Source organism: Stegastes partitus, unplaced genomic scaffold, assembly GCF_000690725.1.
Source record: "Stegastes partitus isolate 25-593 unplaced genomic scaffold, Stegastes_partitus-1.0.2 Scaffold2288, whole genome shotgun sequence".
Classification (NCBI taxonomy): Eukaryota; Metazoa; Chordata; class Actinopteri; family Pomacentridae; genus Stegastes; species Stegastes partitus.
Window position 1 is genome coordinate 34,227 of NW_007580019.1, and position 15,330 is coordinate 49,556.

At 44.1% G+C, this 15,330-nt stretch overlaps 1 protein-coding gene across 1 annotated transcript in view; it reads right to left on the minus strand.

Annotated features, from left to right (window-relative positions):
• arhgap29a (Rho GTPase activating protein 29a) overlaps positions 1 to 15,330 on the minus strand; it is a 36,911-nt gene that overhangs the window by 19,020 nt on the left and 2,561 nt on the right. Inside the window, exon 3 of the mRNA XM_008304681.1 lies at positions 185 to 328. Within this exon, the coding sequence (XP_008302903.1) occupies positions 185 to 328 (144 nt within the window). The remainder of the gene's footprint in view (positions 1 to 184; positions 329 to 15,330) is intronic.

The window sequence follows — 15,330 nt, forward strand, 5'->3', positions numbered from 1 at the left end:
AAAAGACAGTTGCGAGAGACAGGACGTAGTAAGAGAGTGAACGTCCAGGGGGGGGAGAAGACTGTCAAGGGAGAAGGGAGGATTAGATAAGAAGAGACAGAAAGCAGACCAAAGGAAGAGCGGAGGAGTAGCTGGCATGTTTTACAGCAAAGCTCAGAGTTATGATGTGTTTAAGGCGGCTCACCTTTGACCGAGGCGATGACGGTTCCAGCCGTACTGAGGATGTCCACCGAGTTGAGGCTCTGGTGTTTGCTGATAATGGCCTTCAGGACTCGCAGCAGCTCGCCGAGTCGCTCGTGGACCGCCTGGTGGAGGCAATCCTGGTGATCTAGAGGTTCAGAAAGATGGTTTGATGATGCTCATTAATGTAGACTCAACTTTAATCACCATGATCATTTACACTCAGGTGTTCATGACAGTAAACTACATTCATCACACTGCTGACAGAAGGGCTGAGCAATGAATCGATTTCAAATCAGAATTGCAATATAAAAATCACAAAGTCTGCCATTTAAGATATACATCATGCAGTGTGTGTAATGCAGGATTTATTGTTCAGCATTACTATTTATTTTATTAATACTTCGATGCTGCTTCTAAACCATGAATGCTCCGTTTCAATGTCAGAGCTTCTTTAGAAAAAAGGTGTTTTGTTTTGTTTTTTTTAAATGATCATTCTTATTTGACCTAACACAGTCACAGCTTTTGTGTTACCTCTTCTATTTTTTATGGCATTTAACAAATATCATGAATGCACCTTTAAAGCAAACTACATCTTTTTTAGTTCACATCCCTGCGGTTAGTATTTCGATGGTGCCTAATGTGGTCGTGTTTTTCAATCTATTACACAAAAATCTCAATGAGATTATACTGCTAATTCCAATTTTAAACATCACATGAAGCTCTAGCTTGTAGCCCTAGTGGCGATTTCATAATAGGTGTGTTTGTGTAGTGAAGCTTTGTGGTTTGGGATTTTATTTGCTTCTCAGAACAAACCCGCACAGTAAACGCTGTTGCAAATGCTGCATTGGAGGAATCATGCAGGCTCCTTTTATAAAAAAAAATAAATATAAAGGACTGTTTCTTGAACATTATTTAGAGGAATATGTGGAACAATTTTTAGGAAGGGTGATTGTTTCAATGTTTTGACGATAACCATCATGTAATACTAGGATTTTGGAAACAATCTCAATCAACCATTTGACATCACAGCACAGGTAAAGGCCTGTTACAGTTGAAACCAGATGTAAACATACACTATAAAAAGACATATAGCCTTTTTTTTCCCTCACTGTGTGACTTTAAATGTGACTAATCTTTCCTGTTTTAGGTCTGTTAAGATTCCAAAAGTTATTTCTATTTGCTAAATGCCAGAATAATGAGAGAGATCATGACTTTCTTCAAAGTCAGAAGTTCCCATACATCTCCTCAGTATTTGGTAGCGTTGCCTTTAAACTGCACGACTTGGGTCTCACGTTTGGGTTTCCTTCCACAAGCTGCTCACAATAGTTTGATGAATTCTGGCCCATTCCTCCTGACAGAACCGAGTCAGGTTTGTTGGTCTCCTTGCTCCACATGCCTCTTCAGCTCTGAACACTAATGTTCTACAGGATTGAGATCAGGGCTTTGTGACGGCCACCCCAAAACATTGACTTTCTTGTCCTTAATATTGCCACATAATGCTCTTTCCTCATGATGCCATGTATTGTGTGAAGTGCACCAGTCCCTCCTGCAGCAGAACACCCCCACAGCATGATGCTGCCACCCCCGTGCTTCACAGTTGGGATGGTGTTCTCAGGCTTCAAGCTTCAAATGTAATGATAGTCATTAAGGCTAAACAGTTCAGTTTTAGTTTCATCAGACCACAGGACATGTCTCCACAAATGAAGCTCTTTGTCCCTGTGTGCATTTGCAAACTGTAATCTGCTTTTTTATGTTGCTTTTGGAGTGATGTCTTCTTCCTCTCTGAGTATCCTTTTAGCCAATGTCACTACAGGACTGGTTTCACTGTGGATAATGACTCTCTGACCAGCTTCAGCAGCATCTTCACAAGGTCGTTAGCTTTTGTTCTGGGGACAATACGCACATTTTACACTGAAACACTTCACCTCTGGGACACAGAACCCGTCTCCTTCCTGAGCGCTATGATGGCTGGACATTCCCATGGTGTTTATACTTGATATAATTGTTTGAACCTTCAGAACCTTCAAGCATCTGGAAATTTTACCCAAGGATGAACCAGACTTGTGGAGGTCCACTAATCCCTTCCTGATATCGTGGAAGAGAAGCAGTGTGTTTGAGGTGTGCCTCCAAATCACTCAAATGTTGTCAATTAACCTATCAAAAGCTCCCAAAGCCATGGTATCATCGTTTGTGCTTTCCCAAATAGTTTGAAGGCATTTTAGTGGATGCAAACTTCTGACTTGGAAGAAAGTAGTAAAAAAAATTCTCTCTCTCATTGTTCTGGCATTTAGGAAATAGAAATAATGTTGGTAATCCTAACTGACCTAAAACAAGAAAAGTTTGGTCTGATTTAATGTCAGACAGTGAGAAAAATAAAGGTAACATGTTTTTCTTATACAGTGTTTGTAAACTTCTGGTTTCACCTGTATATTTACTACTACACTACCTCTGAGCCTTGCTAACCTTTGACCAGTTAGATAAGACATCAGACGTGGTCTCATTCCTCTACCGTGATGACGACAAGTCAAACGCTGCATGCTATTAGAGAGGCTAGAAAATTACAGGTTTTCAAGGTGCTGCATGATGTGACAGACTGTCTGCAGTCTGGCGTTTACCGTAACTCAACACTGAGGCTTCACAAATGTTATCATGTGTTTTAAACCCTGAGCAGACTGGACCAAGAACCCGGCTATTAACAAAACACTCCCTCACTCAGTACAGGACAGTCCAGCTTCGTTGGTTTAAAGTATGACCACGGTAGCCATGTCACACTACAGACATTCATTCATAGCAGTTCTGGTCGCGTTCAGTAGCATGTTCAGGGAGCTGGACCATAAAACAGGGACAGCGGAGATGCTGCACGCTAACCCGACTGCTATGTGCATAAATAAACATGACCTGCTACGGTCTCCGTGCAATTATAACTAAGCAGTTTAACAAAAGAGAACGATGCATCTCAGGTATGTCGCTCAATGCACTAGATGTGACTTTACGAGCAGTGAGTCACCAGCAATTACAAAAGAGGGTAAAATGGACTTTGTTATCTGGTAACCTTGAAAATGTACTTTAGGCATGTTTAAGGAATGAAGTCACGGATGAGAAAATGTAAATGAGTTTAGAAACAAAAGGGATCTTTTACTGCTTATTGTAAACATACAGGGCAGCGTGACTAAGTTGTGACGCAGCAAACGTGGCCGCTAGAGGAAAGGGGAGATGCATCTCTGTGCTCCGTCTGTCATCTCTCTCACAACACGCATAATTGCCGCCGTGACTAAGACGTGTTCCTGTCGCAGGCTGTAATCACACTAAACACAGAGGAGGCAGCTTGTTTCCTGATCACGTTTCAAACATAGTTTTATTAGTCACACGTTTAAATGTCATCATTTTAATAGCTGCTTCTGGGTCTGACCTACTTGCAACTTCTGTAACCAAATACAGTGTAAATAAAAAAAATAAAACACACACACACACACACACAAACACCTAGAGAGTGGATAGAGGCAGTCAAAGCCACATTTTGTGCTGACGATCACCCCCGGATTACCCTTCATGGAAAGGGGGATCAGAAAGACTTTAGCTGTCTCCCATTTTTTCTTTTATTCGTTAGCCCTCTTTTTCGGGGTGGAACAAATAGTGCCGCCGGTGGGGCTAATAATGCCGGGTCTTTGTGGTGGCCGCTGTGACAATGCTAGCTGAGGCCTGACCCGGAAATCCAGCCAACTGACCGGGCTGTGACAAGTTCACGCCGACCAACAGGTCAGGTAAAAAAAAAAAAAAGGCTGGTAAAAACTCACCCATTAACTTCTTTAAAAAAGTTATAGAGAACTACAAATGTGGTTTTATTTGTTTAAATAATGCTAATAACAAGAAAGATATGCATCCCTTATAAGACTCTGGCAGCTTATGTGTCTCCAAAACTGACCGGATATGCAGCTGTTTTATAACTTCAATGCACCAGATCTTCCAAATTCACCACCTAACATGACTGGTTAAGGCTCAATAACTCTGAGAACCACCATCACAAAGAGGTCAAGAGGTGACTCCAGGTGAACAAAAAAGCCCAAACCAGTCAGCTCTGCAATAAATAGCTCAAAACTCCCGAGACGTTGCAAAATGAGCAACTTGTCGCCAACATAATTACACAAGACAAGCGCAAATCCCAGACTGTTCCACGACCGCATGAAACTACTCCCTGCCAACACGCCCCGTTGCCTCTAACTTGCCAAAAGCTTCTCCACAGGACCTGGACAGTCCTATCTTTCTCTATAGCAACCATCTTCATCCATCTTCATCAGATGCCACGCACGGCTCCTTCCAGTGCCGACGACCCGGTGGTTTTCGATGACGTAAGATTCTCGCCTTTTTTGTTTCAGCTGCCCGGCTCCCCACGAGGCAGGAAAAGGGCCAGCGGTGCACTTCTGGCACAACCGCACATCAAACCGAGGCTCAGTGCTTCTGGACAATCCACGCACATGGGTGTACAGAAAGGGTTATTCTTAGCATTGGCAGGCTCGATTGTTTTGTCATTTGAAAAGCGACAAAAAACACGAGAGAAGTTATTTTGTAGTGGTGTGGCGTGTACACTTGTTTTCAGGCCCCGATGAATGGTGTGTTCCCCATTCGCACTGGCACTGCATGAAAATGTCCAAAAAAAACCTTAAACTGTTAAATAGTAATTACTTTTTTTTTTAATGTATGTTTTTGCCATTTTGATCTCTTCTTGTAAACAGACCCCAGCTTTCCCATAGACTTTACCTCCCATAACATTATACGGGGACCCCAACCCACGATGATTCGATAAGGGTCAAAGTTTACAACGAGCCGCTTCAACCCTTAAGCCCTTAATTGGTCCTGGTCAGTTTAGGTCCCATTTATGGACATTATCCTTTGAATGACAACATACACACAATGGCCTAAATCATCCCCACACAGGCTATATACCCCCCATTCATCTGCCGAGTAACTGAATCCCGAGTCCCGGAGGCGTCGAGCTCGGGCAGGCTAGAGGTTTATTAAGGACAAGCCTGAACCATGAATGCCCACGAGACAGAGGGTCTTCCTTTGCAAAGCTGCATGGGCTTCAGTCGTCAAAGGCAGTTGTGTGGCCTATTGGAAAATCCTAAATGGAGGCTAATTAGCAAGACATTATGGTTGCGTCCACCAGCCCAGCAGGACACAGGATAATGTACAGAGACTGATTATTTAACCCCTCAACTGCCATTCCGGGTGAGGCACAAAGAGAAGAAGACTCGTTCCCACCGGGGAGGGCCCGTAAAAGGAACATGTGACTGGTGCGTTTTGTTTCAGGAGAGGTATTGTCATTTTTAAGATGGGAAAATTTGAAGCGTAAACTTGTGCGGATGTATATATATATAGTCGCAGTGACAGAAGACGTCTCAATTTGCAAATATTAGTTCAAGGCCATCTCAAAGCTGGCAAAAAACAAACAAGCCGCTGGGAAGATCGCTCTGTTTTTTCCCCAGGGAAGTGTGCAGACTTTGGAGTGGGGACTTGTTTGAGTGCCGAAAACTCACCATTGTCCCTGGGGCCAATGGCAAACAGTGGGACTGGTCGCCTCATGGGCCTGCCACATGAAGCATTTATGGAACAATAAATCACAACGACAGCTTTTCACTTTTCACGGGAAAGAGGGATTGGAGTTTGTGTGTGTGTGTGTGTCTTTGTCCAAGTGTGATAGTTAGCAGTGGGAGGATTGTAAGAAGTAATAGGGGAGGAGTTTTGGTGGGTATGGGAGTCAGGAAAAAGAAAAAAAAAGAGAGGAAGGGGGTTGTGTGTTATTTGGGGTAGTGCTCTCCCTCGGGATTTGTCCCAAATTTACCCCTGCACCCCACATCCCTGCTCCAGCGGGGGTTATGAGAGAAGCAGAGAGTGAGAGACATTCCTGGGCATAATAAGCCCTGGTGAATGAAGGCTACAGGGGGATCAGACTCTGATCCTGATGAGAAGGAGGCCGCGGATCAGGAGCTGCTCAGAGGCTGCCAGCAACACATTGCCAGGTTTTTACTTCATTAGCGTCATGGAAACCCAACATTCCAGCCTCTTGTTTGGGAGCGGGGACGGGAGTTGCGGGAGCGAGGGGTGGCGGGGGATCCATAATGAAAACATTGTCAGATCATTCACCATCAAGATGACACCTTAATAACAAAGTATTCTGATGGAGCGCATACTCTCGTGGCGTTTTCATGACACCAACTTACAAATAAAGCACAAGGCCGAGCACTCCCGTCTGATAATATGTCGTCCTGATAATGTGGTATAGAAAGAATTTAGTCGACACAGTATGTGGGGAGGTAATATTGGCGAGTATGAAATCTGGAGCTGTTGCCGGGACATTTGTGAGTTGAAAATACTTCCAACACTCCAGAACCCCCATTACCACAGATCACTAAGGTACTTTTTTAAAATCAAAATGGTTTGATTTGTGTTGCATTAAAGCCACTATGTAGGTGTCATGCAATAGTCAAGTGTTCTTTTGAAACCACAGAGTTAAACATATGGTTGTCACCCAACGAACATGCAAACACACTTCAGAGCTTCTTCTGTTCTGACTTGTGATACATAAAAACCAACATATAATTTCATAAAAGGCCACTTTTTGAATGTACAGACTCTTCGTACCAAAGTGAAGCTCATCTGTGTTTTACATTCCAATGTGCATAACAAGCTCTTTCCCACAACATATAATAAAAGAGAACGTTTTTGTTCAACGCTAAGATTTTTTAAAAATGCGGAAGCTTCTCCTGGATGTGCACCATATGGTAACTCACTTTTGGGGACTCGGCATCAATGGCTTGACCCTCCGAAGCACAAAACTTCCACTTGGGCCCGACACAATATGACTTGGCAACATTCCTCTCGCCGCGACCCTAGCTATGCTCAGTCATGCATTGCAAATCATGGGAGCAATGTATTATTTATGCTTCGAAACGTCCGAGAGCGCGGAGGGTGCTTATTGCCACAAAGCAAGTGTGAAATCACTAAACATGTCACAACCGGGTCTGCAGAGGTCCGATCAAATGGGAGCAGCTCATGGCGGAGGGGGCTAAAGAGTGTGTTGGACAGGCAAGCCATGACTAATATCAATCAAAACCTCTCCATGTGTCCTATTGAGTCAGAGCCCAGCTGGACATTCCTTCTCGTCGCCCCCCCTCCCAAATAAGCAACTCGTACTCCACGGCAGCAAGTTGTTTCAAAGAAATTGTGAATTCATCAAAAGCTATGGAAAGGTTCGGTTTCAAGAGGCTCTGCTGAGACTTCTTCAAAAGATGAGCAACCAAACGTGGGTCCAACAATCAATCACTGTGTGACTCAATAACCTTTGTTTTGTTCAAATGAATTCGTCTTTAATTGGCCGGGGTGAAATGCCACATTCCTCCCCTCACCAGTGTGACACCTCGCACCTAAAAGTGACCCAATCCCAAGTTTGAACTATTTGCACAACTATAAGGCAGCCTGGAGAAATAGGTCCACTTAACCTTTAGCACTCTGCAGGGTCAGTGCGATGGGTGGCCCATACGTCCCCTGATACCCCCCCCTCCCCGACATACTTCCTGTGGTCAGCGGCCCTGTTCCACCTCCGTCGACAGACCACCGGCGGTCCACTCGACGGATTAGCAGATTACATGCAGCTGGTAAAAGGCAGGGGAACTTTGCCTTCCCAGACTTCTATGCTCATACCGACGCGTTCGCTGTTGCTTCACCTTTGAAGCTATTTTTCCCATGACTGCGTGCACAAAGAGCCGGCGTTTAAAAAAAGGACCCCTAGGCTAGACACACAGCACCTTCCACCTGGGTGGGGGGCTGTTTTGTTCCCACTCTACAGGCTGCGGCCTTTGTCAGGCTTGTTAGATGTTAGTCAAGAAAACCAGAAGCAAATGAAAAATGATCAACAACAAGGGCTCAAACGCCTGCTACAAAAGAAGCACTTCATTTAAGCACATCTTTGGCAAATAATAAAGATCCAATAACACACACAGGTAAACAATTTCGACGATCTCTTTCTGATCATGAGACATATTTACCCGTGGATATTTCTCTCTTTAGTCCTTCGCATATAAATGAGACACCCAGTGTGGAGTGAGGAATTTGTTTTTCCCCCTCTTTCATTTCTCTTTGGAGCTGTCTGTCACAGTGAGGAAAGACAGGCAACCTTTCTCTCTAGATTTCCCCCCACATCACCGCCGCCGCCGCCCACTGTTGATGCAAAGCTCTGAAGGCTGGCATTCCAACTATGCTTTCTTTAAGAGAAACTGCAAATCCCCCCACCGTGCAACCTCTAGCTGGCAGCCAAACTGGTCAGGCATTAGGCTGAAGAGGCTACAGAAGCTGTGTAATGTAGGCAGGCCGGGGGAGTTGGGAGATCCTTCTAACAAGTGCAGAGATGGGCCCCTTTAGTACACCTGTCAAGGCGCAGAATTGGGGAGGTGAGGGGGCTTAGGTTGGGGGGCAAACACGGCATTGAGAACAAGAGGACACTGTTTAGCTTTACTAGCATCCTAATCCTGACAGAATGGGGTTTGTGCGCGAGAAAGCTTAAAGAGAACAGTTACTTTCATAACTGTCAAGCCGCTTAATTGACTGCAATGGTACATTTCAGTCAATTAAAGAAACATTTGCTGATTCCAAGTTTGTGTGAACAAAGAGCGGACTTCAGGGAGATGCATACAGATGGAACTGCACTGCCTTATAGAGGAAAAAAACAAAAAGGGGGGCGCCGGGACAAACATACCAACCATTTCAAGAACAAAAAGAAGAACATCTGAAGAGTTTAAGAAAAACACGGGCCCACTGAGAGCACAAGGCAGCGTTTTGTTTCTTACCATGGCTACGATTGAGAGCTTGTGCAGAAACAGACTTTGCAGAGGGCATTCAGGGCACCAGCGCTGACCTCCACCTGCCCGTCTTGTCGAAAACACTACACCGTTCAATGCCGAGCAGTTGCTTTAGTGATGAAATATGCAGATTTCTGACAGTTTGGAAAGAGATACAGAGCTTGTTGCTTGTGTTAAATTACACTGCAATGCTTTTTTTTTTTCCTTTTCCACACCACAACACCGCAGTGGGGTCTAATAGGACAGGACAGGACAGACTCCAACCGGTCCTGGTTACGCTTCATGCTTTGTCTGTTTACGCCGCAAAGCAACCGAGATCCCAACGTGGAGAACAAAGACAACGCCTGGTTTCCCTTCTCTCCTCCATCAGCTCCACTTGGCCTTTAACAAGTTATGAGTTGTACCCAGCGTGGGGCTGACCCAGTCACATGCGAGTATGCCCTAAGGTTGGCTCCGTCAGAAAAACAAGGCCAATTATGCTGAAAATAGCTCCTGCTACCCGGCGAACTGACACAAATGACGCAGAATCTGATAAGAATCCTTCACCGCTGCTTTATCTTGTTAGCGTGCTTAAACTGCACCTCATCAGCTCACCTCTTTACGCAATCTGTCCTGACGCATCACAACAGGAGTGAATAGACGGGAGACATACCCGACACAGATAGATAACAGGGCTGAACGATGGTTGGATTTCAAATTGGAACAATGCAATTAGGAAAATAATTAAGTCTGCAGGTTTGGGTTGTGCAGCACTTCTGCCCCGGGGTGTGAAACTGCTGACTTCTTTGTGTGAACAGTGAACTACAGCAGAAGTTTACATTGCAAAAATGTTTGTCAGAAAAATTTGAAACTGGATATTTTCCCAGAGTCATTCTGCGTTAATAGATATCCTCTTGAATACCTCAACACAAAGACTTCAGTGTGGGCTTTCTGAATGGCTTTGCTGTAAGTGTCAGATGGGTTTAGTGTCATCTAATTTATATGCAGAAAAACCTGCATCTTCCACAGGAGAAAAAAAAAAAAACAGCGAGCAGGATGAAAGAAACTGTGGAGTTGATTTCATTAACAGTGATTCACTTGTGCTGCAAAATAATGTCTACAAAGCTCTTGTTTTTTTACAAATCTATTAAGAAAGTTGCCTTTTTCATCTCCACTGAAATAATGAATAAGTTGCACCATATGTAGGTTAGGAATGCAGGTGCTGCTTCGTCCAACGCTACAGGCCTTTAATCCAGTGCAGGGACAAACTCAGGAGACACTAAAGCTCATTCTGCAAACAAATTCTTTGTTTTAGTTTTAATCCAAAATGGTTGAGGGGAGGTCTTCTGATCACACAGACAAACGGCTGTTGGTTAAATCTGCCATTTGTGTTCTGACTAATAAGGGCGTCACTTCTAACACACATTTCAGAGAACAAATATCATCTCCAGTATCTCTGGAAACTTCTATCGTTTATACACATGGAGCCTCAAGCACTCAGTTTCTCAAGAACAGAGTTCACAGCTCCAGCAGGGTGGGAATCCTGGAGCTTCATCTTAGTGTGTGGCAGACATCGACAGCCTCCTGGAACAAAGCTGCCTCTGCACAAACAGTGCCCATAACCATAAATCTCTCCAGAGGAAAGGAGGGAGAGAGACACACACAGCGAGGGAGCTCCTTCGGGCTCCGGCTTGAAAACAACTTGCAAATCTTTAAGTTCAGTTGGGCTATTAAATGTGACGGGTCGGCATGGTTTTGCCACCTGTGTACAGCGTGCCATCGCTGCGCACATTGTGCATCATCAAAAGATAGATTTGCAGCCGACGTGGTTGCGTACAGTATATCATTTTGTGCTTTGTGTCCCGAGGCAGACGGGATAAATGGACCTGCCATATGTCACAATACTCTGCACTTTAATCCTGGGGAGGGGGGGAAACAATCCAGAGACCTAACCCCGGCACATCAACTAATGCTGAGACAATAGCTGTGCTTTTCAACAGGGATCACCCACAACAATTAGGTTAATGTAATAAATCCTGATAGGCAGCTTAATTAGCAAGATGAGCGTATGATTAAATCTTTAAAGATCTTTGGAAAATGCAGAATTCCAAGCCATAAATGTAACTCGATATGCAGGAGACAACAAAGGCTGGTCGTCCTGTGCTCAGGGTAATTTACAGTGACTTTAAGTATGGGCACAGTAAAAGAACCATAAAAGGAACTTTTTGGAGGCAAGAAGAAGCTCGCAGTGCTTTACAGTGGATCCCAGACCCAGAGGGATAGACTGTCTAAACAGAGCAGTGCTGCAGCCATTAAGAAAGTCTGGAATGGTTAGCGAAAAGCCCAAGTAGGGCTAATTTTAGGCTGGTATTTCACAAGGGGTGATTTAGAATACAAATTACTAAAATAGCATTAAGGCTTTCTCTGAGGACCTGGACTAGAATCACTTTCCCACATAGCTTTTTTGCATCACGGCAGAACACTCAGCTGGTCTCCACTGATTTTCCCACATCTTCACATCATATCTCAACTGAAGGCACCAAAACAGAGCCAAAGCACAGCTCAGTACGGCTCAGAGCCCAAACTGTACCACTTGGTTTTATGATTGAAACATTTCTGCTCCGTCACTCACACAGCTGACATGTGCGTTACAGCGTTATTGCACATTACATAACACCGGCAGAACATTTTTAGTAGGCGCCAGTTAATCATTAAAACCCAGAACCACGGATTCCCTGTACGAAAAGAAACCCGATTAACCGAGGAGACCTGTGACTCAGTGCTCATGACTCAAAGCAAAACATGCAGCTGACTTCCAGAGTGCAGGTGAACAAGTCATCCATTAACGAGGACAAAATTATGACGGATGGTGATGATGTAGCTGTTTTCACCCACTCGTAACTCACGGCAGTCTTGTTGTGGAAAAATATACCGGGGCTGTGCAATATTTGAGAGTTAGCAAGACTTCCAGGTTTGGACGGTCCAAGTGCTGCACTGGAATGTGACTTGGTTTCACTCAAGTAATGGATGGGAAAGTATTTGGTTTAATATCACAGTTTGTCAGCAGAAGATTTATGTGACAAGTAGTAACTACTTTGTTCTGGTGGGCGAACTGTTCACATCCTTACTGTCATGAAAATATACTTTAACTATTAAAATATGTAGTGGGATGTTATGCAACATAACTAATAGTCATACAATAATGTCCAGGCAGGGTTTCACTGCTGCACTTTAAGAGGTGAAGCTCATTTTGAACTATTTTCCTCCAACTGCAACTACTGATTGTTTCCATTAAAGATGACTCTGCTGATTATCTTCTCTACTAACTGTTTGGTTGGTAAAAAAAAATCCCCAAAAATAGTGGCAAAAGTTGTCACAAGTGCTCTGGACAATATTCTAAAAAATAGCTTCCTGTTTTCTGTCAATCAACTAATAGTTTCCACTGTTTCATTTATAAAACATCACATTTCATAAGTTCTCCATATAATCTGGATGCAAGAATCTTAATTTGAAAAATCAGTAGTGACTTAAGCTTTAAGACAAATGTAGTAAAAGAGAAAAAAGCAAATTTTTTCCCTCTCAGATGGAGCAGATTACAAGTAAAAGGTGGCATGAAAAAAAAAAATTCAAGCGGTGGAGCCCAGTAGTGAGTGGCTGCAGATTTGACTTTAACATTTCTCAAGTGACAGTGACAGTATAATAAAGGCAAAAACCATCAATACACAAGACAAAAACACAGAAAAAAAAATATGGGATAGGCTGCTCCAATGACTGTTCTTTGTATCATTCAATTCAGAACGCTTACCTGCAACACCCTGCTCTCCTCACCTTCACCGAGCGCCTTGCTTACTGTTGCAGTTTTCATTGTTGAGCGGCTGACACGTAAAATTGCCCATCGTTCTGCTTGGCCGAGTCAGAGCGTGAAAACACACATGACACACCTGTGCTATTAAGTCGAGCAGCCACAACAACACCCTCCGTCCAAAAATAGACGATGAAACAATCTTCTGCGGCGCTCCAGAAAAACACAAGACGCTCCAAAAACACTCTGTCGAATGAAGACGCGCTCCGGCCGAATGTTTGCTAATCTTATGATGGAGAGCCTCGGAGGCCCCGTTCACTGTCAAACACAAAGGCCACAGAGACCACCTCCACAGCTCATCTGCTCTCCAAACATCCTCCGTGACCCCTGTTAGGAGCAACCTTCAAAATAATAATCCCCTCCAATTACTGACACGTCCTTCACAAGGACAAGGTCGCAACCTTGAAAAAAAGAAAAAAGAATGGGAATATCTGTCACACTGTGAGGATGACGCGTCCTCCGCACTGACCTGACGGCGCATAAACAATTCATTCTCAGGCACTAGTAAAAAACTGAGTGCAGTCATGCGTCACTGACTGCGACAACAACTGAAGAGCCACTGTTTAATAATTACCATTTAAGGCTGATGTGCATTGCTGGAACAACAAAACACTGGCTCGGAGGAAAAGCCCCCGAGGGATCAATCCTGCAGCCCAGAGCTATTCTTGACTTGGGAAAGAATCATTCCTGCGAAAGCTGCCAGTTAGCAGGAGCATGCTAGTCTGGAGATGCCTCCTGGGACAATGGGTGTCAGACTCACATCATTGACCGTGAATGCAGGCACTGTTGCGAAGAGTTCAGGGCTCTGGGTTGACTATTGCTCGTGACTATTGGCTCTGTGTTTTCTTTTTTTTAGGGCTCCCTTCGGTTTCAGTGGGTAATGAGAGGTTTGAACTATTGTGAAGCGCTGCAGAGACAATATGGCCATAAATTAGAGAGGGATTTAAATCACATCCAATCACAGCACAAGTCGGCGACTCCCAACAATCTGTTAGCACGCTCTCCCAAAGCCCTCGAGCGCTAAACCTTAACAATGACGAGCATGAACCACTCGGGTAGAAAATAAAGCACTGATTTCGGCTCAGATTTCAACTCAGATGACCAAGTTTGGGAACCTCTTGTATTTAAACGTGGCCTGTTCAGATGAGAATAATACTGACACAAGACCTAATTAAACTAAATCTGTCCCTTACAGTGCAGTGGTCTGTTTACTACACTGTAATCTGCCTTGTTTTCCCCAAATCTGCTCCTTCCTGTACTAAAATAAGCCTCCTAAATTGGAATTCTTTGCTTTACAATCACATGTTGGCATCTCAGTGACCGCATTTGCATAAAGAGTGGCCTGTGCTCACCAGTCCTGTAAATTAGGTGCAGTTGCATTCGCAGCAAAGTAGACGGAAACAGTTGCTCAATTCTTATTCAAGCTCTACTTGCAATCAATTGTAATTGCAGATCATAAACCAGTTTCTTAATGACAAGCAGCAAAGCCAACATATCTCAGCTATGCGGCCTTGTTGCATAGCTCGAACCTGCGCCCGCATGTTCACGTTGATCGCGCTTAATCTGCTATTAAATCACAACTGCACCTGATTAAACTAAGGCAGAAGCAGTGATACCACGCGAGCTCGAGGTATGCTCCCCGAACAAAGCCTTCTTCTGCCCCATAAAGCTGCAGACATCATTCATGCACGTGGTGATTTACTGCTTTGATCTGCAGCACACTGACAGGCCACTGAAAAGTCTCTCAAGCTGCTGTCTGGAGCGTTGTCCTGCCAGGTCAAGCACCTTTACTGACCTCTCCAGACAAAAAAAAAAAGACAAGAAAATGGAATTCCTTCTTCCAACGCTTAGATGTCATGGCAGTGTAAATGCAGGAGGAGATGTATATATATGTGTGTATGCATGTACTTCGACCTCATCTTGTTTAGATCTTCCTCCCCATGTTTGGGGATTAACAAATCTGGGTCTGATCCAAAAGCTAACGCTGAACATACCGAAACAGGAATGTCATAACCACCCACACAAACATACACAGCCTCTACCTCCCTCTAAGTCTGACAGCTTCGTCAAATGGAAACCTATTAATTATTGATTAAGCGATTAGTTTTATTACGCGGCCACAATGAAGGCTTTAAAAGAAAGAGCAGGAAAACCTCTCACTGTGTTCTTTGTTAAACAGAACAGTGAATTCTCACGGTGCACTTTTTACAGAAACTAATGAATGCACATTATTTTCTACTTTACACGGAAGATAAGGGCCAAATAAAAAGCGAGATAAGGCCGGTTGAGTGGCCGAGCAGCCAAGGCCACAGAGCGGCACAACAGGTAGATAGGCCTGGGACTGTGTACATTGTGGTGAAAGCAACAGTGTGTACACAAAAGTGGTCTGGCAGCTACATTCCGTTATAAATCCCTTTTACTATGCTTACACCATTCAGCATTTCTGTCCCCCCC